This window comes from Carassius auratus, chromosome 41, assembly GCF_003368295.1.
Source record: "Carassius auratus strain Wakin chromosome 41, ASM336829v1, whole genome shotgun sequence".
NCBI classification, from domain to species: domain Eukaryota; kingdom Metazoa; phylum Chordata; class Actinopteri; order Cypriniformes; family Cyprinidae; genus Carassius; species Carassius auratus.
In genome coordinates this window covers 21,037,877-21,062,773 of record NC_039283.1, presented here as the reverse complement: position 1 = coordinate 21,062,773, position 24,897 = coordinate 21,037,877, and the positions used below count along the sequence as shown (strand labels likewise).

Here is a 24,897-nt window from a genome sequence, read left to right as displayed (position 1 = left end):
AAAAACCGCATTTTAAAAAGGTTATTATTCCAACAAGCGACTGTGATTGATTGGTCCATCCAAGTCCATTTTGTTACAACGCTGAGAAAAGTATCAGGTACCACGTGACAGTGCCGAATGAGATTGAGGTAAATTTTGTATTTTAATTAATGAATTGATAAAATATGTAATACGTGGTTTAAATATATAATACGCCCAACAGTATTTTTTTAAAATATATGTTTATTACATTGTTTCATTTCGCTTTCAAAAACAATAAATATAGATACTTCTGTTAAACATTTAAGTAATATAATACATTATATAATACATTAACACATTTCCTTCTGTGAAAATTAAAATTGACAAGTAACAGCAGACCAACAGTCATACTTTTTTGTTCACTAAAGCTTTAAAAACGAAAAAAATTTTTAACATTAAACAACAACGGGAAAAAATAATTAAATATGTATGAAGAAACTTACTTGTTAAAAAAAACGCTTATATCTGCTGGTTGCCATTCTTCCAAATTGCATTTCTATGCTTGCAGTACCCGGATGTGTCACGTCACATTTGTGCGCTACGTGATACAAACACATGGTCCGACATTTCTCTAAACGCTTCAGTTTTGATCAAAATCTTGAGTGTTTCGTTTTATAAACCGCTGGAATGAAAGTTAAAGTGCTTTCTAGAAACCCGGACGATTATGTTCGAGAGACGACTAGAGATATACAACGAGGTATGTAAACATAAAGCTAATATGTAAAGGTTGATGTAGTAGGAAGTAATATACTAACTGTATTATGTTCCCTCTCTAGTGCCCAGGAACTATGACCCGACCCTGCATCCTTTTGAGGTGCCCAGGGAATACACCAGGGCCCTAAATGCCACCAAACTGGAGAGGGTGTTTGCCAAACCTTTCGTAGCTTCACTAGATGGACACAGAGATGGCATCAGCTGCATAACCAAACACGCCAAAAGTCTTTCAACAGTCATATCTGGTGCCTGCGATGGAGAGGTATCCCTTTAAAGATTTTACTGTGCTATTTCAGTACTAAGGCTCTTTTATCGAGCATGTTTACAATGCAATAATAACATACACGCCCAACAGACAATAATACAGTTAACAACAAGACAAAGGACATACAGTGGGGCTTGAAAGTTTGTGAACCCTTTGCAGAATCTTTGAAAATGTGAATAATTTTCAAAAAATAAAAGAGACCATACTAAATGCATGTTTTGTTTTTTTTATTATTATTATTTAGGACTGTCCTGAGTAAGATATTGTACATACATAAAAGATGTTTACATTTAGTCCACAAGACAAAAAAAATTGCTGAAATTATTAAAATAACCCCTTTCAAAAGTTTAGGAACCCTTGGTTCTTAATACTATGTGCTGTTACCTGGATGATCCACGACTGTCTTTCTGTTTTGTGATGTTTGTGCATGAGTCCCTTGTTTGTTCTGAACAGTTAAACTGAGAACTGTTCTTCAGAAAAATCTTTCAGGTCCTGCAGATTCTTCAGTTTTCCAGCATCTTTGCATATTTGAACCATTTCCAGCATTGACTATGATTTTGAGATCCTTTTTTTTTTTTTTTTTTACACTGAGGACAATTGAGGCACTCAAAAACAACTATTAAAAAGGTTCAAACGTTCACTGATGCTCCAGAAGGAAACAAGATGCATTAAGAGCTGGGGGGTGAAAACTTTTGGACACGATTTAGAAGGCCAAATTTTTCTTATTTTGTTGAAATATAATTTATTTCCATTTAGTTCTTCCCTTTGTAAGCAACAGAAGATACTTGTATGTTTCCCGGTACACAAATTAAGTACAATTTACCTTGATCTTAAAATTCCAAAAGTTTTCACCCCCCAGCTCTTAATTCAATCTTAATTGCTTTCTGGAGTATCAGTGAATGTTTGAACCTTTTTTAATAGTTGTTTTTGAGTCCCTCAATTGTCCTCAGTGTAAAAAAAAAAAAAGGATCTCAAAATCATAGTCAATGCTGGAAATGATTCAAATATGCAAAGATGCTGGAAAACTGAAGAATCTGCAGGACCTGAAGGATTTTCTGAAGAACAGTTCTCAGTTTAACTGTTCAGAACAAACAAGGGACTCATGCACAAACATCACAAAACAGAAAGGGTAACCACACACAGTATTAAGAACCAAGTGTTCCCAAACTTTTGAATGGGGTTGTTTTAATAAATTCAATTCTGTCTTGTGGACTAAATGTAAACATCTTTTATGTACAATATCTTAATCAGGACCGTACTAAATAAAAAATAACATGCATTTAGTATGATCTCTCTTATTTTTTGAAAATTATTCACATTTTCACAGATTCCGCAAGGGTTTCCCAGACTTTCGAGCCCCACTGTAGTGAATGAACTTCAGTTATGCAATATTTTTTTTCCCAGAGTGTGCAAATTACCATCTAGATTCAGTATGGATGAATGATTTGATTTCTGATTACATTTTATTTTTTATTTTTTCCTGATAGGTGAAAGTGTGGAACCTTCCTAAGCGTGAGTGTTTGAGGACAATTCAGGCTCATGAAGGATTTGTACGAGGAATCTGTTCCCGCTTTTGTGGCACTTCCTTTTTCACGGTATTTGAATCCTGCATATTCTTCCCGTGAGGCCTCGATATGGATAAAGGCGATCCAGTTAGCTAGTGCATGTGCAGTTATATGATTGTGAAATCTTCATGTCATGCAACAGGTAGGAGATGACAAGACCATCAAACAATGGAACTCGGAGGCACCAGGATATGGAGTTCGGGAGGAACCAATTAACACAATTCTGGGAAAGGTACAGTCTCAGCTTATGCATATTATATTGGAGATTATATATTATTATAATGTGCAGAAATTGCTGCACTTATGTGGCCAAAAATACAGTTATATTGTGAAATATTATTACAGTTACTCTTAAGTGTCACACATTATGTGTGTGTGTGTATGTAAATGTTTCCTGAGGAGCAAATAAACATTGATTTCTAAAGGATCATGTGACACTGAAAACTAATGTCTGCAAAAAATTCTGCTTTTTCATAATTTAAAATGAATTTGATTTTAAAATATACCCCAAACCAGTCTTTTAAATTCAAATAACCTTTCACAATATTACTGATCTAAATGTTGTGCAATGTCAAACTTAATGTTATAAACTAAATAAAATAAAAATTAAAACAAAGTATGTTTTACAGTGTTTTCCACTCAATTATATTTAATTATATTTATAAATATGCACACACTTTTAGGGTTCTATAAGGTTTTCAGTTTCTAACAGGCCTGATGTGTCTTGCAGGCGGTGTTCACTGGCATTGACCACCACCAGAGGGAGAGCACGTTTGCAACCTGCGGACAGACGGTGGATATCTGGGATGAGCAGAGAAGCAGTCCCATCCGCTCCTTCAGCTGGGGTGTGGACAGCTTCAGCTGCGTCCGTTACAACCCTGTGGAGGTGATCAAATTCAATTTCATTTCACTTTACCTCTATGGGTCTTTTCATAATATGCATTGCTTCAAAGCAGCTTTACAATGATTCAGATATGTCAAAGCCAGTGGTGACCACCATGGGATTGATGGGAATGGCTATAATACAGCATATAATACAAATTGCCCTGTTGCCCATTACAGACTGAACTTCTTGCTAGCTGCGCATCAGACAGAAGTGTCGTCTTGTATGACACCAGAGAATCTGCACCTCTTCGAAAGGTCTGTTATATTTTTACTTTTTGCCCACACGGATGAATATTGCTATTTATGACTGTAATGAAATGACATTGTGTTTCAGGTTATTATGCAATTGAGAAGCAATACGCTTTGCTGGAACCCAATGGAAGCATATTATTTTACCTGCGCCAACGAAGACTACAAGTGAGTTAATTTTAAGCATGAAACATTACATGAGAAATTGACTAAGAGTAAATAATTCATATCACCTTTTTCTGTTTCTTCTACAGCCTTTATACTTACGATATAAGGCATCTGGATGTTCCTGTGACTGTGCACATGGATCATGTATCTGCTGTGCTGGATGTTGATTATTCACCTACAGGAAGAGAGTTTGTATCTGCCAGCTTTGACAAAACCATCCGAATCTTTCCGAAAGACAAAGGCCACAGCAGGTGAGTGTAGTGTCGGAAGGCCAAGGAGCTCTCTCTCTATTCTCGTCAGTTTTCAGTTTTATAGGTGCTTTATTGGCGTGACAAATATTTGTACATTCATATTGTAGCAGAGTTGCTGCATACGATCAAAAACAATGCAGAGTAGTAGTGCCAAACAACATTAAGAAAGATAGAGGGTGGGAAAATACTATAGATAATAGATAGATGGATAGATTTGCAGCCTTGGTAGCCATAAGGGATTCTTTCAAAAGCACATACTGCTTTTAAGATAAAAAAAAGTTTTTAAAAGAAGTGCTTTATGCTCAATAAAGGTGTAAAAACAGTATACATTGTGAAATAATTATCAATAATATTTTCTGGTTTGGTATATTGTAAAATGTAATTTACTTTTATAATGGCAAAACTGCCATCAGCAGCCATTACTCTTGTTTTCAGTGTAATATGATTTTTCAAAAATAATTCTAATATGCTGATTTGGTGCTTAAGAAACATGTTTATATTTATCTCCTTGTTGAAAAATTTTTTGCTGCTTAAATATTTTGTGGAAACTGGTATACTACAATTCGAAAGTCTGATATACGTAATCCTTTATGTGTGTGTGTGTTTGTGTGTGTGTGTGTGTATATATATATATATATATATATATATATATATATATATATATATATATATATATATATATATATATATATATATACATATACACACACACACCACTTGACATTTTATACTGAAGATACAATAAAAATCAAATGCTTTTCTAAATTTATTACAATGTACAACTAAATATAATAAGTTAACAATGTAGAGAATAATTAGGGTATGTTTCCCAAAGTTACTCGCCCAATAAAAAATCTATAAAATATTGTGCATTTATTTGAAATAGATATGCATCCTAGCTTAATTTCGGTTTCCAATAAATTGGAAAATATTTTGTTTCCTTGGAAAAAATGTGTACCAATGTATTGTTTATGCAATAAAAAGTAAATCGACTACATTTGTGGCTTTCAATGTGATTTTCCACAATCCTCAGGGAAGTGTACCACACCAAACGTATGCAGCATGTCATCTGTGTGAGATGGTCCGCTGACAACAAATATGTCCTGAGCGGCTCTGACGAGATGAACATTCGGCTGTGGAAAGCCAACGCCTCGGAGAAGCTTGGACTGGTGAGTGCATGATCCCATTTCATGTCTAAGTCAACCAGATGACTCCAGCTTTCATACCTGACTGCAGAGCTTTTAAGGGTGTTAACTTGTTGCAGATGGACTCAGGTGGTTAATAAGGGCCGCATTTGGCCCTTTGCCCACCTCACAAAGCACTTAAAATGAATTACACTCACAGATCACTTTCATTAAGCATTTCTATGGAAGTTGTTGCCACGGTCTTAAACCTGGCCAGGAAAAAGCTCTCGAGTTTTATGTCTCTTGTCAAAGCAACTCTTGTAATGGTGCCCTAAAGTTGCCGCACCTATTTCATAAACAAAAGTTATCTAAAAGGAAATCCAGACATGTCCATAGATGCTTCTTTTTATAAAGATTTGGGCACTTTTATAGTTCAAATAGTGATGAGAAAGACTCAATTATTTTTGCTCGCACTCAGAAACGTTTAGATTAAGTCTTGGACTGTTTGGCTAAAATATTTTTCAGCCTTTTAAATTATATCGATCTTGAAAGTTAATGAAAAAAAGACTATGTTAGGTAGCGTCAAATCAAGTCAGGGGGGAAAATTGTTAAAACAGTAAAATGTGGTCACTTTAAGTAAACTTGTTGTGTAAATATACGAAGCAAAGCTTTTTTGTTCTGCTGAGGCAGAGGTTGGTTCTGCTCCAGGTAAATGTTAGTTTCTTCTCCCCATCATTTCGTATCAGCTCTAGTGCATCTGATTCCTTCATACGGCCCATCGCTGGCAAGTTTTTGGCTCCTGCTGGACTTAAAGAGAAAGATTTATTCCAATGCTTTTCACTTAAAGAGATCAGACACTCACTGCAGTTATCAGCAGTTTGAATCGGCCAATCACTTAAAGCAGAACAATAATGAAGACATTAAACTATCAGGCACATGAGCGCATTTAATTAAAGGAGCAGATGCTGAATCAAGAGTCTGCTGTATTTAGGCCTTAAGGAGACTGGCTTCAGTTTAGTTTTGGTTTTCTTTGCTGTCTGACCGAGTGCCCATTTTACTATATTATTATGAAAATTGGCTGTTTATGAGGTTGACCCTCTATGAGTGACTTTTCACAATCACAGTAACAGATTTTTGCATATTTGTCTGTTGTTTCAAAAGATGTGAATTGTATGCATTTATAGCCCTTTAATCTATCCCGGAAGTCCACTTATAATTTTATACTTTCTATAGAAAATTAGATATAATTGCTACTTGCAGTCCATGCATGTTACTATAACTATTATTATATTTATACTTAAGCATTCCTGAAGCTTAAACAGTAGAGCATATCGCTAACATCGCCGAGGTCATTAACTGAAAAAATGTGTACCTTAAATGTATATTATATTATATTATATTATATTATATTATATTATATTATATTATAAATAAAATGAAGCCTGTTTTTAGGACCATTAGAATTATTACATTGAGAAATTATTTACATGACAATAAAGTACATTTCTCCCCTAAATTCTTACTGTAATGTGGGAAAAAAAAACAAGTAATTGGCAGTGTTACGAATATTTACCTATTATAGTTTTTAAATTGTTTGTTAGCTTTTATATTTAAAATTGTCATTATTTTTATTTTATGTTCTATTTTTAGATTTTCTATATTTTAAATATTAAATAGTAAATGTTAATTTTTCTATTTTAGTTTTATTTCAGTTAGTAATTTCAGTACCTTAGCTTACTTGAATTTTTTTTCAGGTTTATTTCAGTTAATTTAGGTAATGATAACAGTAAGTACTGTAAAAGGAAAAATTAATTCTTGTCTTAGTTGTAGTCCTTATGTTGCAACTTGTTAGCAATTTAAGAAGCATAATGTGTGTAAAATTTACATCTGAGGTTTGAATGTGTATAAATTATGTTGTAGAAATAAGTGTGAATGTCTCCAAGTAATGTTTTAAATCCATAATAAATAAATGTTGTTCTAAAATTCTATTTGAAATTCCTGAAAGATATCGTGGCTGATATGCTAATTCCCTTCTGAATTTTAAGACTACAAACTTAACAGCTCCATTATGGAATGTCTCCATGGAAACAGCAGAGTCATGTTCATTTTTCCCTCCACGTGAATGTCAAGAAATTCGTAAATGAGAGTTAACTGGCTTCCGATTTTCCTCCCAGGCGCTCTGATGGCATCAGCAGCTATTAGATTGCCCTAAACAAATTGAATTTGAAAAAATCATTGCTTTTAATTAGAATAAAAGCCTGTGGAAGGGTGTGGAGTGAGATGTGCTGAAGCATGGGAGCTGAAGAAATGTTATGATGGAGGGATAGATGAGGAGCATTTTACTGTGTTTCTCCTACTGCAAATTTAGATTTTATGTTGATTGCCAAATTAAAAAGACTTCTCAAGATGTTGCATATCTGTGCTGCCACTTTTGTGTTTTTGGAGTGTATTACTAAGAAATGTATACATTTAATAAAGTTTGAAAGCAGGTTGTACCCATAGTAAAATAATAGTGTATATATGCTGTCCTGCCCTGATCTTGACCAATGACACAAGTCTCATTGTTCACAGCTCTCCACCCGAGAACAAGCCGCCGCAAATTACAACAAGAAGCTGATAGAGAAATTTCAGCACCATCCACAGGTGAAACGAATCGCCCGTCACCGCCACCTACCTGGAGACATCCTGAAGCAGAAGAGAGAGCTGCGGGAAATGAGGGAAGCCCGCCGCAGGAAGTAAGTTCCCTTCACCAGATGTTAAAACAATAGTTGACCCAAAATAGTTGAACAATTGCTGAACTGCCATTTTGGCTCTATTGTACTGGCGGCAAAATGAAATGAATCAATGTTTGAGTTTGATTGGCATTCTGATTGTCTGTGCTTCTGTGTGTGTGTGTTTTTAGGGAAAAAAATGTCCGCAAGCACAGCAAGCCGGGATCTGTTCCTCTGCTGACAGAAAAGGAGAAACATGTGGTGGCTGTTGTGGAGTGAGAGATGATTTAAAGAGGTGCTTTCGGTGGATGGGTTTCAGTTTCTCTACACACGGACAAGCTCCAAAATATTCCACCCTTTTTCCTCTCTTGTACTTCCATAATAAGGTTTTTGAGTGTAAACAAGAACTGTCGGCATACTGCTGCTGTTTACTACACACATATCTTAAGAATAAAACATGGACACACACTGATCCTGGCAATCATTCTGTAATTGCTGTCTTTATAATTGGTTGTATCTGAACATTAAAATCATCTTTATCTGTGAATGGTCATGTTTTCGATTTCAACTTCACTCCAAAAAAAACTGAAATACATAATCAAACATTGATGTAAGTGAACATGGGTTTCTACAACATAGTCACTATGGCACTAGTGAATGTGTTACCATCACCTTGTACTATTACCTGTATCACTATGTAAATTAAGTAACTTGTAGTTGTTCTTACTGATGTTATGCAGGCTGTATTTTAGGTCTGATGGTGAACTGCAATAATTGGTAAGGTAAGATTGGGGGGTATTAAGAGTCAGTTGTCTGTCATATAATCTGAAATGCAGCTTTAAATGAAAGCCTGATGTTTTACAGTGTTTGTGTTCCGTATGTAATATATGCTGAGGTAAACCAGCTCTGTTTTCTCTTCCTGTAAAAGTCTTAATTCTTTAATAAGATTTAACGTACTCTTCACCTTTTCTGCCCATAATCCTATCATCTCAATCTACTCTTGTAGATCTAGCTCATGTACAGTCAGTGCAACCCAATAGATATGCAAAATCATGGGTCAGGAAAGAATATACAGTTAGAAATGGGTGCTTTGAACAAAGACCTTGGTACTATCATTTTTTTATTTTTATTTTTTTTATTGATAAGTCATTGACATTTTATAATGATGAACCGGTCATAACGTGATGCATTTAAATTTTATGCTTTAGAATTTGAAGAAGCATCAACTAATTAAATAATATTGAATTATTAATGTTTGGTATGATATTAATAAAGCCCTGCTACATTAAAAGCACTGGTACCATAATCTCATACGTAATCGCCTCAGTAATATTTAATTCATTAATTCAGATGAAAGGAATGTTTATTTAGGTATAAATCGAAATGATTAACATGTTTAATTTAGCATCTTAAAATGCCTTATTATCTCTTAGAAAGGATGTAGTAGTATCCCATGAAGATAGTAATGATTTGACGCATTGTGTGTCTATACTTCCTATTGGCAACGGCCCCTTTGCAGGGTATTTTTAGAATGTGTGTCTGATCCTGCTCCAATGCAGATTCCAGTCCGTTTTTTCACTATGATTTTCGACTTGCAGTCAATGAAATTGCGAGTCTTACTATGGCAAAGGGGTTAGCTGAATAGTAATTTGGTCATACTGACGTTGCGTCCTGACCTTCCAATGGTCAAGTCTTGATTTTTCAGTATTCATTGGGTCATGCTGACCACCAATGGTGCTAGCTTGGTTCCTGAATAACAGATTTCCATCAAATTGGCCAATTTTATAATTGTTGTGAACTGTACTTATGCATTTACGTTAAATGCCTTTTAAGACTATTTTTCAAAATAAATTTAATTTATGAAAAAGTCAATCCATACTTTTAGAAAAATATACTTCATTTTAAAATAAAAGAGCACTGAATTGCAATTTCTTTTACTCTCTAGTACATATTTCCTTCCAGTGAATAAGGTTTAGTTCTTAAATATTAATTAGGTAATGCTGACGCCTAGTTATTCTGTTCCAATGTCGAATGCAGTTCTCTTGAATATTAAGTAGGCCGTGTTGACGTCAAATGGTTTTATATCATTCCATATAGTTTCCTTCCGAGAGCAAACCGTACCTCATGAATATTAAAAGCTACGCCTTCGCCATAGTGCGATCGGTAAATTCGCCTCCCGGCCGGGCAGCTTTGCTCCTCCCACAATACCAATTGGGATTCTATGTCGCTGCATCCATTTTTGTGTATTTAAGATATCTTCAAGGATTTCCAAACCTGGAGAAAAGCGAGGCACCTGTGCAGAGGGACTCAAAAGGGAAGCAAACATTTATTATGAGATGCAAAATAACTTGTCCAGGACGATGACAGCGATGGGTTAGGCAGGATTGAACAGGATGATGGCCAAATAAAAGGCAAGAGGCGATTTCACAACCTCACTGAGATCTGGAATAACAACTGAGATCTGCATATTTTATTGACAATGCATCGCTGCATTATTTTTATTCCCTTTGTGTTGAGGAAGAGGAGATTTTTAAACAGGAATACGATAATTTCAATAGCCATTGCCTTTAAAGGACCAGCTGTGTCCCTTCTTCTATTGCTCAAAGAATGATTGATGTAATTGATCTAAAATCTAAAAGAGCTTATCATTTCAATAGTAGTATTATAACTTAACCACCTCTGTTAGTGTTTTAAAACATCATAACGTTCATCAAAGATACTGCTGTGGGTCATGATGCTTTGATTCCTGATTCCTACCAAAACCCACCGAAGATTGATCAAATAGACCTTGCATTCATCATGGATTAAGTCTGGTTATTGATCTTCTTTAGCATCGGCGTGTAAAGATGTCAGCTCCAGCCGTGCCCCGCAGCGGGCCTGTCCTGCCGGAGATGCCGGACCTGAGCCACCTCACCGAGGAGGAGAGGAAGATCATCCTCGGTGTCATGGACAGGCAGAAGAAAGAGGAGGAGAAGGAACAGTCCATGTTGAAGTAAGAGCATTACGGATCATATGTATGTAAAAATACATCTCGAGCTATTGGTTGAAGGCTGGTGTGAATGGTCTCTGTTCGTTTGGTTTGACAGAGAGAGCCCGAGTGTCAGAGGTTTAGTGGTGATTCTCAGTGTGTCTATTGGTGAGAATCACATTTGTGTTTATTAGTCATATGGACATCAGACTTCCGCTTTATACTATTGGCTTTGTGATTGTATTTTGCGCCGTTATCGCCTTTACTAGTGCACACTCCATAAGGACAGTTCATAGTACAATAGCACGCTGTTCCAGTTTAATCGATGTGAATATCTAATTTTGTTTTGACCTGAGCATTGTCTCTGCGGCGCCAGACATTTCAGCACCATGGCGCTGTCCGCTGACTTACAAACCCACTGAATGAATGATTATTCTCAGTTGGGAAATATGAAGAATTTCACTTTATTTTCAGTATAAATGCAAATGAATTTAAGACGAATGCAGTCATAGGCTTTTAGGGGTTGGATTTTGTATGAAATATGTTCTTGGGCACATTTGTGGATGTTTAACACAACTGTCTAATCTACAGAAATAGAGGAAATAGTTCCATTTTGTAGGGGTTTCAAACTATTTGATGCCAGGGACCCCTAGATATTATTATTGCGACCTTGTGAAGGTCTCTGTCACTTAAATTGTAAAGACAACGTATATTTGAAAGTATAATGGTACATTTATACTTTATGAAAAATAGTATTATTAAAAACAACATTGCTTTTGTGTTGTCGCTGTATTAAAGCCAAAAGTGGTGATCAAAATATTATTTGGAAAGTATCACAGCGTTGACAGCATATCTTTTCCTACCTTCAAAGTAATGTTAGGTGTGTACATTTAACGAATATTGTATGAAGGCTTGACATTAGTATAAAAGAATCATGATTAATCCCATGATTTACAATCAGTCAACAGTATTTTTTTCCAAAATGTTCACTATCACCCTTTTGTGACCCCCTGAGGGCCATAGGCTTAAAAACCCTGCTATATACAACCAAGCAGAAGGTATGTATTTTGTATGCAAACTAAGATTCTTTATTAGGGATATATCAAATAAAAAAACTGAAAAAAAAGATTAGTGTAGAAATTATTTTCACTCCAAAATGGAATGTTTCATTCCATTTCTTTGTAGCTATTTGTAAAATTTTCTATTTCAAAGTAAATACTTAAATAGTATATTCTTTTAAAATAATTCCAATGCTCCAGTTATTTATTTACAGCTTTGAGCATTACTTATGAGCTTTATCCTAAAGACCTGAATTGTTTATTAGTAGTAGTATAATTTAAGCAGCCCTTTTGTGTGCAATAAATATTTAGTTGATCACTTTTATGTTGGTGATTCCAGGCTTATTGAAAATGTTTCCTTCTATTTGCAATGACTCTTAAAACATAGTAATTTTCTAAGGTAAATTATGGCTTATCTGATATCCCCTAGTCATTGGTTTGGTAACTTTGTGCAATAAATGAATGCACAGACTCTCCAGGATTCAAACAGGGAAGTATTTGCTGTGCAATGTCTTTAGCTCATGGATTTTTTGTGAGGGTGTATAGACGTGCTTCTATCATTAAGTAAATATTAATACTGCAGCATGGAAATAGTCGATTCGGTGCAATAAGTGAAGTAAACATGAGTCACAGATATAAAGCCAACTGCCACCTCACTGCTTGTGTGTGTTAGGTGAGTCACTTGATTCCTCCCTATTAACACACATACACCATTCATAGTTTCGAGAGAGATGATGTTAGCCACTCAAGTGCTGATGTCACGTAAGGGAGGGATGATCGTTGGTTAGCATCAGTGACGCTGTCAGAAGCCCTTTGATCTTTTCTAGAGTAGTGTGCAAATGGCTGGTGTAGAGTTACACAACAACACGGTGGCTTGTTGGCCTTTGACTGTTACTTATACTGAACAGTGAATGTGCAGAGCTGCTACCTGAGTCATGTGACACACAGCCTGATCACATTCTCATCACTGGTCCACAAGGCCATGCCTTCATTTGTGGGTCATATCATAATTTGCGTTATTTTTTTCTACTAAAGTCCCTCAGGTTAATCAAGGTTTTATGTGTATAATTTTTTTTTAAGTTGAAAAGGCTACTTTCACTATTGTATATTTAAGACTCTGTGGAGATTGTATTACCTCCTTTTGAATTAAACTGTGCCTTTAAGACTTCTATGTATGATAACTTGCATCAGTTGCTCACCAATGGATCCTCTGCAGTGAATGGGTGCTGTCAGAATGAGAATCCAAACAGCTGATCATAATTGTGTTAATCAGTGCATCTTTCTGATGTTGAGGATGTTCTGAATGAGCGTTTTTGTAGCTTAGTCTCTGTAAATGTTCTTCTTGGACTGGGAATGATGTTTTGAGTTACAGTATGTTATGTATTTGGCATTTGTTTATTAGTGTTTATGGACTTCTCCTGAGTTGCTCTGGCTCAGACTTTGTCTAGTCCAGGTGGCAATGGAGAACAAGCAAGATAACTGGTCGACTGGTCACTAATTAGTTGTGGTTTTTTGCACCATAAATCTCTGTATCCATGGTAGCCAAGCCACAGGATGTTCCAGGATGTTTTTAAAGCGTCGTACACGTAAATATACATGCACGTGCGCACACACACACACACACAAACACACACACACATACACATACACATACACAACAGTGGCTGTGAGCCAACTCAGGAAATCCTGGGAGAATGAAGAGACGAAGAAGCCCTCTGTAGAAAGGTTTGCCAACTTCCTGTCATCTCACTGGAAGAGCAACGAAGAAATTGAAACATATCCAGCAAGAGAGACAGAGAGTGAGGGAGAGTTTTAGTAGCTGAAAGTGAGAGTGTGCCAGGGGAGGTGATATAAAGTATGAAAGAGACAGAAAGAATGAGAGACAGGGTGTTTCGGAGATGTGACTGAGAGAGAGTGCATTGAGGAAAGCAGTTGTTGCTGATTTGCTGTGCTATTGTTCAAGAGCTTGCACTTCTCCCTCTGGTATCACTAAGGCCTAACGAGACTTGTACTTGACTAAACCGGTATGGCTTCATTTAATGCTGATTTGTTTGTTTGCTTGTTTCATACTTGTTTTATCATTTGTTAACTAGTCTCACTGATTATGACATCTTGTTGCAGCACACACAAGGAGAATCATCGCTGATTTTCTTCCCCCCAATCCTAAACGTACATGCACTACAAGATTTGATAATCATGGTGAATCACACACTACAAGATATAAGATTATCATGCCCGAGGTAGTGCCTCATGTGATCTGACTCAGCAGATCATCATTGACATTCCAGCAACTCATTTTTACATATGTTAGCAGCGTTCTACACTCACTCGGTATGTTCAAAACTGAGGCGATTTCACCCCGACGCTTCTCTTTGTCCTTACGGATGTGGTACATTGTTGACATATTACACAGACACTCAAACACTTGTGTTATTTCAAAACTTCCACAAGCAGTATCCTCTATCTCTTCTATCCAGTTCTTATGTAATCATAGCCTTGATCTTCCTGGTTTAAAATCCTAAATATCAAACATGTTTGATATGAAAGGGGGAGGCCCTGATTTGTTTGAGAGCAGATTGGGAAGTGCAAGATTCGATCTGTAAACGCCTCATATTACCAGATCATCCGCACCAAACATCGGAACTAACCAAGGTGTCTGAGACCAAAACTGTTTTCCATCAGTAATCACAGGAATCCTTTCTCAAACCTGTCAGTAGATACAAAGGAGGTGAGGAACACTGTGGCCTGAATAGTAGACTCACTCATACACACATGGCATCCCCCACTACAATGTAAAGAGCTGAGTGAGATCCCCCTCCCCCACACACTCATCGTGGTTGCCCTCATGGGGACAGACCACAGCGAGGCTCGATCCACGCCACAGAACACACACCAACTGTCTCTGTCATGCTTCTAATGAGCAGGACATTACCCCCCCCCCCCCCCCCGTCATCCAAGATGTTCATGTCTTTCTTTTTTCAGTCAAAAAGAAATTAAGGTTTTTGAGGAAAACATTACAGGATTTTTCTCCTTATAGTGCACTTCAGTGGGACCCAAAAGAACGGGTTGAAGGTCCAAATTGCAGTTTCAATGCAGCTTCAAGGGGTTCTAGCTAGTTAGCAAGGCTTAGTTCTTCATCTGTGTTCTGTGAATCAAAAAGGTAGGGAAGGGTGAGAACCTTTTATTTCTTTTTGACCGAAAAATTAAAGACACAAACATCTTGAATGACATGGGGTGAGTAAATTACCAGGAAATTTGAATTCTGGAATGAACTTATCTTTTAATGGAATGGTTTGTAAAAGCACCGAATGTTGGTCAACCAGAGGTGGAGTGTGTGTCTGTTGGCTCTGTTCCAATACCTAGTGATCTGCCTACAGTAGGTTGCAGCCTTCCGAGACAGTATTCTAAAGTGGAATCTTAGATGTGACTGATTTGAAACGCTCTACATATACAGAAGTGCAGGATTTCCCAAATGGGGGTTTGGGAAGGAATTGCAGGGGGTTAGTAAGTTTATGAAAAGCTAATAATTAATAAAACCGAATGCACAATTTTTATATGTAATTTGGGCTGCATAGTTAATTGAAATAAAACAACTATTGCGATATAGCTTAGTGCTATTATAATATGAAGGGCTGCGATTTAAATAAGTATTCATGTTTCAGAGTGAAGTGCAGATTTTCTGACTTTTTTGTGGTAAGAAGTTTATGGCACATCTCTGGTTTTCTGACAAAATAAAAGCTTGATAATTTGAATTCTTATAACCTTTAAATGTTTGGGAATTATTAATAAAAATTTCATTTACAATTTTATGTTATGTGACCATTAATCGTCATCAGAGGCATGTGAAGATGTTAATGTTAATTTATTAAAATATTAACTTAAAATCTCAGGGGGAACCCATCTTATATTTTGCCTCCATTTTTATTTTATTTTTTAAAAGAAAGTGGGTTTGGGAGCTCCTGCAATAATCCATCATAAAAATCATGCTGCTCACATAAAGAAATACTTATTTTAAAATAATTAGTATAAAATAGATTATTACATACACATTTCCAATGATTTTCAGTAATTATTTATATGTGGATTTAAAATGTAATTTTTTCTAGACTGGTCCACCATTTTTTTTTCTTTTTTTTTTTCACGGAGCTTGTTGAAATGCATTTTAGGATTGCATGTCTTAGAATGCAGTATGATTAAGTTAACGAAAGGCCTTTGTGTATGGAGTGAGCCATATGACGGCTGAGAAGAACTTCTCTGTTTGTCCGCATTAGCTTTGTCCGCCTCTCGTTTCGACTTGCCTTCCTATTCATGACTCGCTCATGTTCCTGTCACCTAGCATTACCTATTCTCTCATTTCTTTCTCTCAGTTTATATCTTGTTTTTTTTTTTTTTCTATTGTAACCGCGCCTCCTCTCCTGTTGCCCACACTTTTATTGCGTGTCATAATGTGTTTTATTTTACTATTTTTCAGTCATTTGATGTTTTGTTTCAGACTCAGACTGGTGAGATGAAAGTATCCATCCAAAATGGCAGACAAGGTGAAAGCTGTGTTGCTGTACCTTTATTAATTGCGTCATTAGCTTATCAACACGTAACTCAATTGAATTCAGTTTTTGAATTGTCTTCTGTGTTGCTGCTGATGTATAGACACTATCAGTCAATTGAAGGTGAAATAAAATAAAATCTAAAATCTAGATGAAAAGCTTTAAAAAAAAAATGGAAATAGAAATTTTGCCTTAGCGACAAAATGAAATAATTATTTTTTTGGCAGAAATGGTAAGAGTACTGTGCTACTTAAATGATCCATTGAAAATAGCCACAATGCGGTGCTCCTGACCTGACTTCTCAGCTTCATGAGGTGAATGAGCCAGAAGTAATTTAACCTGTTATTTTGAAGGTATGTGAATTATGTATGCTCAAGATCAAAGACAATTTTGTTGACTACAACTGAATAACTGAACTCAAACCAACATGCTGTGATACGCAGTGTATGAGTAAATCTGAACCCAGCCAGTTTCCTGTGCAGAGGAAGCGCCCAGCGTGAGTGTAGTACACTGAGCAGTACGTCACCCAACACTGCTGCCGTATAGTGGCGCTGCCACTATTGCATAAGACTGACCCAGCACAAACTGATCAGTTTGCAGCATTTAGAAATGTTCTGCCACAAATGCAGTATGCAGTATGTTTCTCAGTTTGTTTTGCATATAGATAAAACTCCATAGTGCTTACTATGGTATCTAGCAATTGCGAGTTTACATTAAGTCACATATTTGATTTAATTTGGATAGATTTAAGCAGATCCCACCAATAAAAATGGTCTATTATTATTATGCATGTTTATAGTGCTGTTGTGATCAGTTCATCGCTGGAAATTATTCTACATGATCTTCATAATCCTTTGGCAAAATTGAAAAACATGATCCATCTCTGAAATAACAAACATTTTCAAGTGATGTCACATTTTCCATAGTATGTAATGCCCACATGATGCAGTCAGTGTCTGGTAGATAAAATCAAATATCCCTGAATATCCTGCTTCAGTTGGAAACAAATCAGATTTCCAAAATAAAATGACTTTGTTGACTAAGTGTTTTTCTTTCCTGCGTCACTAAAGGATATGTTAAGAGAAGGATAGTGATGCAATGGAGTGATATGGGTCTTGTGTGTGCTGCCCAGTCAAAGTGAGTAGAGAAATGTGAGAGTGCAACGTGGCACTGGTTCATCTGAAACTGATTGCATGCAAATCCTGAAGAGCCTCACGTTATTCATGGACGACTATAAATAGCTTTGAGTCTGGTTGGGTAGTATAAAAACTTAGAGTCAGATCACAGTGCACTGGGCAACATTCACCTCCCATGATACCATGGAATGACTGATTGATGAGCAGATGCCAACCACACTTGGTTGATACTTTAAACATCATGGTTTGCCTTTTTAGAGTCCATGCCTTTGCAACAGAATCGCCATTGGCTAGTAAACTTTAGTTTACTCGCCTATATACAGTATATATATATATATATATATATATATATATATATATATAGAGAGAGAGAGAGAGAGAGAGAGAGAGAGAGAGAGAGAGAGAGAGAGAGAGAGAGAGAGAGAGAAATTAGAACTAACCATGAAAATTGATGCATATTGTCATTTTGACAGAAGTTAGGTCATTGTTAGTCATTTAGAAAGGATAGAAAGGAATGTGAATCAAAGGGATACTATTGTTCTTGTGCAGCCCACAGCCAATAGTGAAAATCTCTAATGTAATCAGCAGAACTCCACTGATCTATATGGATTTATTCAGTGTGCAGTGGTCTGCCACGGTGTGCTGGGCTTAGTTTCATGCAGTCAGGCTTTAAACTGTCAGCATAAAGTCAGTCTAACGTGTTAGTTTTGTGTCATGCTTTTTAGGAACGTGTCTATATGAAGTAGATGACATTACTCTCATTGACCAATGTGTAAAATGTGGCAATGAAGTCTCTTTCTTTTTTTTTCTTTTTCTTTTTGCAGAAATGTCATCAGTATTTGTCCGAAACCTATTATTATGTCTCTTGTCATTTGATGTTTGTTTTTGTTTTTTACGGACTGGTAATTTTTATTTTTTATTTTTTATTCAGTCCATGGACTTGTTCCTTACTTCTGCTTGTGCTGAAACACAAGATGTTTGCAATAATGTGCGATCAGAATTTGTTTGTCCATAACTAGTAAGAAATGATTCAGACAGAAACACTGCCCTTCAAAACGTTGGTGTCGGTACATTGTTTTTCTATTCATTTTCTCTTCAACTTTCTATTTATCAAAGAAGTTTCTACTAAATTATATAGCAGCAGAACAGTTTTCAACATTGATAATAATAAGAAATATTTCTTGATCATGTGACACTGAAGACTGGAGTAATGATGCTGCAAATCAGCTTTGTATCACAGGAATAAAATGCATTTTAACAAAAAAGTTATTTTAAAGTGTACTTACTACTTTTTTACTATATTGTAGATTAAATAAATTCATCCTTGGTGAGGCACTTTATGGTACCTCTCATAATCCCATGGACCTCAAAGAACTTAGTATATAATTTTTCCACAAATGTGGTTTATTGTAGTATCCTGGTAACCTGTAAACTTAATGATTATAATTTTTTTTTATGTGTAAACCTTGCATCCTGTTTTAGTAACTTGTAAAGCTGGCCTATCAGTTTGTAACTGGTTATTTCAGCAGCTCTTGCTGCTTTAGTGTACATTATGTATCAGACGGTCAGTGAGCAGTCAATGGGCGGTCCGTCTGAGATTAGATTGTGCTGGTCTGTGACTTTGTAAGATCAGATTCAGCACCCTGGACAGCAGCCCTGGGAGCTGATGTGTGATTCTTTAAAGGGATGGTTTACCCCCCCCCCCCCCCCCCAAAAAAAAAAAAAAAAAAAAACTTAATTCAGTCATTTATTCACCCTCATGTTATTCCAAACCTGTATGGTTTTCTTTGTTCTGTAGAAGACAAAAGAAGATATTTTGAAGAATGTTGGTTCTAAAATGGTTTTTGCTACCATTTACTATGGACAAAAAACACTATGATATTGGTCACCTACATTCTTTAAAAATGGCTTCTTTTATGTTCCACAGAAAAAATAAAGTCAGATCTGGAATAACTTGAAGGTGAGTAAATGATGAAAAATTTCCTTTTCAGGTGATCTGTTCCTTTAATAGACTGTGTATTTGTTGCTGCATGACACCGTGACAGTCGACTGCTTATGTAGGATGAAGGCTTCTTTGGATATAATTTATCTGGAAATGATAGGTGTCCAATGTCTGACCCAGTCCGATCGGATTTGGTGACCACACTAATGACTTTTTGGCACAGCTGTTACTGTGTGTGTGTGTGTGTGTGTGTGTGGCCACATTAACACGTGTTAAGCACACTGACAGCATTTAACTTACTGGTGACTTGTTCTGGACAGGGACAGGAAATTGCACTCTCCAACAATGCTGGAGGTATCTATTACCGCTCTATTGTTAGTCATGTAGGCTATTATTGTAACTTAGTCTTGAGAGATGCTCCCGCACCCTCCCCCAACCCACAGGCGTGACAACAGCACAACTGTGTGTGTGTGTGTGTGTGTTACTGTGTGTGACTGAGTGAGAGACCCAGTAGAGCTGAAAGGATGGTTCTTACATTTGAGTTTATATGCATGCTTGCTGTTTATATCACTGCTTAAATATGTCTGAATGTTATTGCATTAGATAAAATATCAAGCCAAGTGGCATACAATAAATCATACTTATAAATAAAAGCTATTCTTCTCAGAATGACTGATTTTCAGTTTGTTTCCAGATGATCTTTAGTGGTTGTATGAATGTTCTCTAAGTGTTTTAGTGGAGTGCCACTTAGTTTATCACATATTACATTTCACATTGTGTACAAGGTAAAGATGTGTTGTTTCAAATAAATGCTGTTCCTTTTAACTTTCTGTACATCAAAGAATACTGAAAAATAGGTAACACTTTATAGTAGGGATGCTCATATTAACCATTTAACCGTTAAAAAAGTAAGAAAAAAAAAAAAAAAACAATTAATGCTGTTTAAATGGATTAAAAGGTATTTTTGTAAGTATTCCCTCACCAAAGAAAAGTATGCTATACATATTTGTTTACCCACAGGGAAAAAACACCCAGGGCATCAGTTAAAAGTAGCCCGATTCCGTGAAAAAACATGGACTTTGCAACCCTGCATCCAACATGAGCTTGACTGACCAGGTTGATAGTAGGATAGATGGCTGCAGACCATGCTGGAGTATTTGCTGCTCAGCAGATCCTGAACTCACTGACACATATCTGATTTTGTAAGATTAAATGTGCTCCTTTACACTGCGTGTGTGTGAACGTGAAATCAAAAGTGAACAGTGAGCATACATTCAAAAGCGATTTCAATACCCGCATACTGAAAGCGCAAAAATTATAAACAATAAAAGAATGTTTGCACGAGCGGCCACAAAAATTTCGGTAGCAAAACACACATTGCTGGAACAGGAGGTAATGGTCAGAAATTCAGTGGGATCCACATTACGAATCAGAGAAAATCTTCAGTGCAGAGCTCTACTCCTGACTATCTGCACAGCATGTTGAAAATTTAGACTAATTCTTTTTGTATTGATTATTTTTAATAAAAACTAGATGCTTTGATGTATGCCTCCTATTTATTTTTGTCTGAAGGAAAAAAGACTCTTTCTTTCTTTAGGTTTTGGAGTCCATTTGAATTTAACTAATGATTCTAGTAATAAGCAGAGTGGACAAATAAAAACACTGACCCACAAATGTTTTATTTGTTGCCGTAATCTCCATTTCCATTTGGCATTTACACACTCATCATATTGATTGTTTGTGTTTAGGTTCAAGTCATAGCTTCTGCTTACGGATCAGCAAAGTGAACGTGAGTTTCTGAAAGCTGGATGCATGGGGTGGTCGCGCTAAATGTGGGGAGGGATTTAAAGCTGTCACTCAAAGGTTAACCGGGGTCTGCCGTGACCAATCACGGTGCTCCGAGCTCAAATGAGATTGCTTTTTGATCCAGATGCCACGGTGGAACCGATGACAGCTGGAATCGAGAGCTCCCCCAGCTCTAATCCTCTTTTGAAGGGAAATAAGTGTTCAAGGGAGGCACTTCTCCTGCCATCCTGCTGAATGGTCCTAATGAACAGGTGTCTGCCTCTGACGGGCCGCCTTGAACTCGGCTGCTATTTCAGGCATCGCAGTCTGAGGGCGAGCTGTAAATTTAGTTTGCTTTTGGCTCAAGAACAGCCTTCATTCTAGCATGCAGTTATGCCACATTGAGGCTGTGTTCTGAAACCCTAGATAGGGAGCATTTAGAGGTTTCAAAAGGTAGACTACTTAATTATGCTGCCGCCTTTTGATCAGTTTTTTTTAAGGCCAATTGCAGCACAAATAATTTTGGAACTGTAAAAATAATTAAGAGGCAAGCATTGGATTTCATTAAATACATTATTAATGATGCTGACAGACATCAAATAGTTCACTCTGATTGGAAATTTTAACTCGATAGCAACTTACTAAAACCAAATTCTTTTAAATTCAGCCTTAGCTGAGTTTTTTGTTTGTTTGTTTGTTTGTTTTTTTGTAGTTTTTTGTAAAACATGCAAAATCATTGACTTACGAGGATGCTATGCATTATATGCAGTAGGCAGCTAGATGACGTAATAGATTCTGGAAGTGAGCCTGTTCTCACACTCACACACACTCTGGCTATTAATGCATCTTGTGTACTGCGTTTGAATCAAGCATGTGTGTTTATTCAGTGGCACTCTGTGGTCTCTCAGATGGTTCATGGAGGTCGTGTTGATTCTGCACCTGTTGCGACACATGCACAAACAGATTTCCACATTCATAAAAATGAACTGGCCTCCTGCTGTCCTTCCACCTGTCACACACTGTTCTTTGCCGCTCCCGCTCCCCTCTCTCCATCCAGTGCTTTTCAGCACCATTGCTCATGTCTTCAGTGTCACATGATCCTTCAGAAATCATTTGCATTTGATATTATTATCAATGTTGAAAACAGTTGTGCTGCTTAATAGTTTTTCTGGAAGCTGTTGTACTTTTTTCAGGATTTTTGGGGTCATTATATAGTTTAAAAGAACTTTGTGTAAAATGTAAATATTTTGCAAACGCAAAAGTCGTTACTGTCTTTTTTTATTATTTATTTTTATTTTGTCTTTGCTGAATAAAAGTATACATTTCTTAAAAAAAATTAGAAATCTTAATTACCTCAAACCTTTAAACAATAGAATAGACATGAAATGTCACCCAGGGTGAAAAATAAACTTTTTTCCTCATGCCTGTCTTATACGTACTGGCCCTAAAAATATATTTTGCATTATATTTATATATTTATAAATATATATAATTATTATTATTTTCATAAATTATATATATATATATATATATATATATATATATATATATATATATATATATATATATATATATATATATATATATAATTCTTATTTTTACTCTTATAAAAATTTGATTAAATTTACTTGCCTATATGTCATGTATTTTGCATTTCATCTGTATCAAAAGTATGCTAGGATGATGTACTGAACATAGCCATTGATCTTCTTGCTTTATCAAGCTGTACATTTCTGCTTTTAAACACTCTGGTCAGTTTTCCTGCTACAGTTCAGATGAAGTGGACCACTGCACACAGAGAAAGAACTCATTTAGGTAACCCAGGATTTTTCCTTTAAGCTCAGGCTGAAGGTTGTGGAAGCTGATGTGTTGTGGTGGTGATGGCAGACAGGAGAGCGCGGGCGCTGCTAGCTCCCCTGACCAGCCCAGACTGCCACACTGGCAGCTGTAATTGTGGAGTAATTATGCCCCATGCAGAGATTCAGCTCTGTGTTATGTAACAGGACTTTCCTCTTCTGTGCATCGTTGACAGCGGGAGGCCAGTGTGTCCATCCATATACACACACACTCACACTTTAGACAGAGCAGCGATTTAGTGCTAGTTGAAAAATGGGTCATATTATGCATTTCATTTAATTATTTTCTCTGTTTTTTTTTTTTTTTTTTGCTGTTGTATTTTTAAATCCTTATATAGTTATTGGCCGCTTTGCATTTGAAATGAGCAACAGCACTAATTCAAGGGCTGCGGGTCAGAGTTATTTTAGTATTATTTACAGTATATGCTATTTTAATATTTTGGCTTAGGTTTTATTTTGATATTTTGAGTCCTTTTTATTTTTGTTTCATTTTTAGTCATTTTCATTTCTTTCTTTTTTTTACCATTTAGGTTTAGTTTTAGTTCAATTTTACTTTATATTTATTTCCAGTTTATTTCAACTTATTGCTACGAGTACTAAAGTGCTTTCATATGTTTCTTCAGAACTGATTTAAATGTATGGCCACAGATAGAGCTGGTGGATGTTAAATTGAAAAAAGCAGGAATCCTCCCTTAAGAGGAGCGCGCTGAGTGTCTACTGGTGAGAGGTGGGTGTGTTATTTAAAGTGATGAGTCAGCTCTCATTCTATAGCTGTCACATCAATGAGGCCTCTGTCTCCACCTCCACTCAAGAGCACCACAGAGAGAACGGAGAGGGTTGAGGAGGAGCGAGGAGGACAGTCATTTGAGCTTAAATTAACAGTCTGAGAACAGCTAAGAAAGAGGGATAATTTGGTTAGAACATCGCTCGTAAGACTTGCAAGTCACATCTAGTGGAGTTTTTATGCAATTTAACAAGACAACACCGTGCAAATCTGTGACTGAAACCGAAGGAAGTTGACTCACCACATAGTCGAACTATATACAAAACAAAATGTATATATATATATATATATATATATATATATATATATATATATATATATATATATATATATATATATATATATATATATATATATATATTATTATTATTATTATTACTTCAAGTTTGAGACTGCTGCACTTTTTTCCTGTGTTCCAGATGCAGAGGTTGACATCTGTTTCTTAATATTTAACCATTAGGGGGCAGTGCCACACGGTTTTACAATTTTGCACAAAATGTTTCAGGAGATAATCTAACCATTTTTTACTTCTAGTGTTTAATTTCTGCACCCTTAAACTCACACACAAATGCACAGATGCCAGACAGGTAAAAAAAAGCGAGTCCACATTTAGCAAAACATTATCTGAAACGGCGTTGAATGCTGTCCCAAAGGATTGATATACAATTTTTCCAGGACTTCTGAGTTATGGAGTTCATTAACCCTCTTTCCATGGAGTAGATTTTATTGTATTTATGTGTTAATTCAGTCTTAAGTGCAGCACATTGAGTCTGACGGACTGTGTGTTATTGGCAGTGCTTTATTTTATTTTATTTTATTTTATTTTTTAATTTTCTGTGTCCCTGTCTATTTTCTGTTGACCTGTTATCTA

General features: G+C 36.2%; 2 protein-coding genes across 2 annotated transcripts in view; both read left to right on the top strand.

Annotated features, from left to right (window-relative positions):
- The first annotated feature begins 529 nt into the window (after positions 1 to 529).
- dcaf13 (ddb1 and cul4 associated factor 13) lies at positions 530 to 8,500 on the top strand. Its single transcript, XM_026227583.1, has 11 exons — positions 530 to 718; positions 798 to 997; positions 2,488 to 2,595; positions 2,708 to 2,797; positions 3,296 to 3,451; positions 3,628 to 3,705; positions 3,785 to 3,867; positions 3,954 to 4,118; positions 5,152 to 5,287; positions 7,814 to 7,977; positions 8,145 to 8,500. Exons 1-11 carry the CDS (start codon positions 649 to 651, stop codon positions 8,230 to 8,232), a joined length of 1,338 nt encoding a protein of 445 aa, XP_026083368.1. The 5' UTR covers positions 530 to 648; the 3' UTR covers positions 8,233 to 8,500.
- Positions 8,501 to 10,154: 1,654 nt separating this feature from the next.
- Positions 10,155 to 24,897, top strand: part of LOC113059237 (regulating synaptic membrane exocytosis protein 2-like) — a 136,116-nt gene continuing 121,373 nt past the window's right edge. Inside the window, 2 exon segments of the mRNA XM_026227582.1 lie at positions 10,155 to 10,364; positions 10,785 to 10,945. Of these exon segments, the coding sequence (XP_026083367.1) occupies positions 10,800 to 10,945 (146 nt within the window). The 5' untranslated portion in view covers positions 10,155 to 10,364; positions 10,785 to 10,799.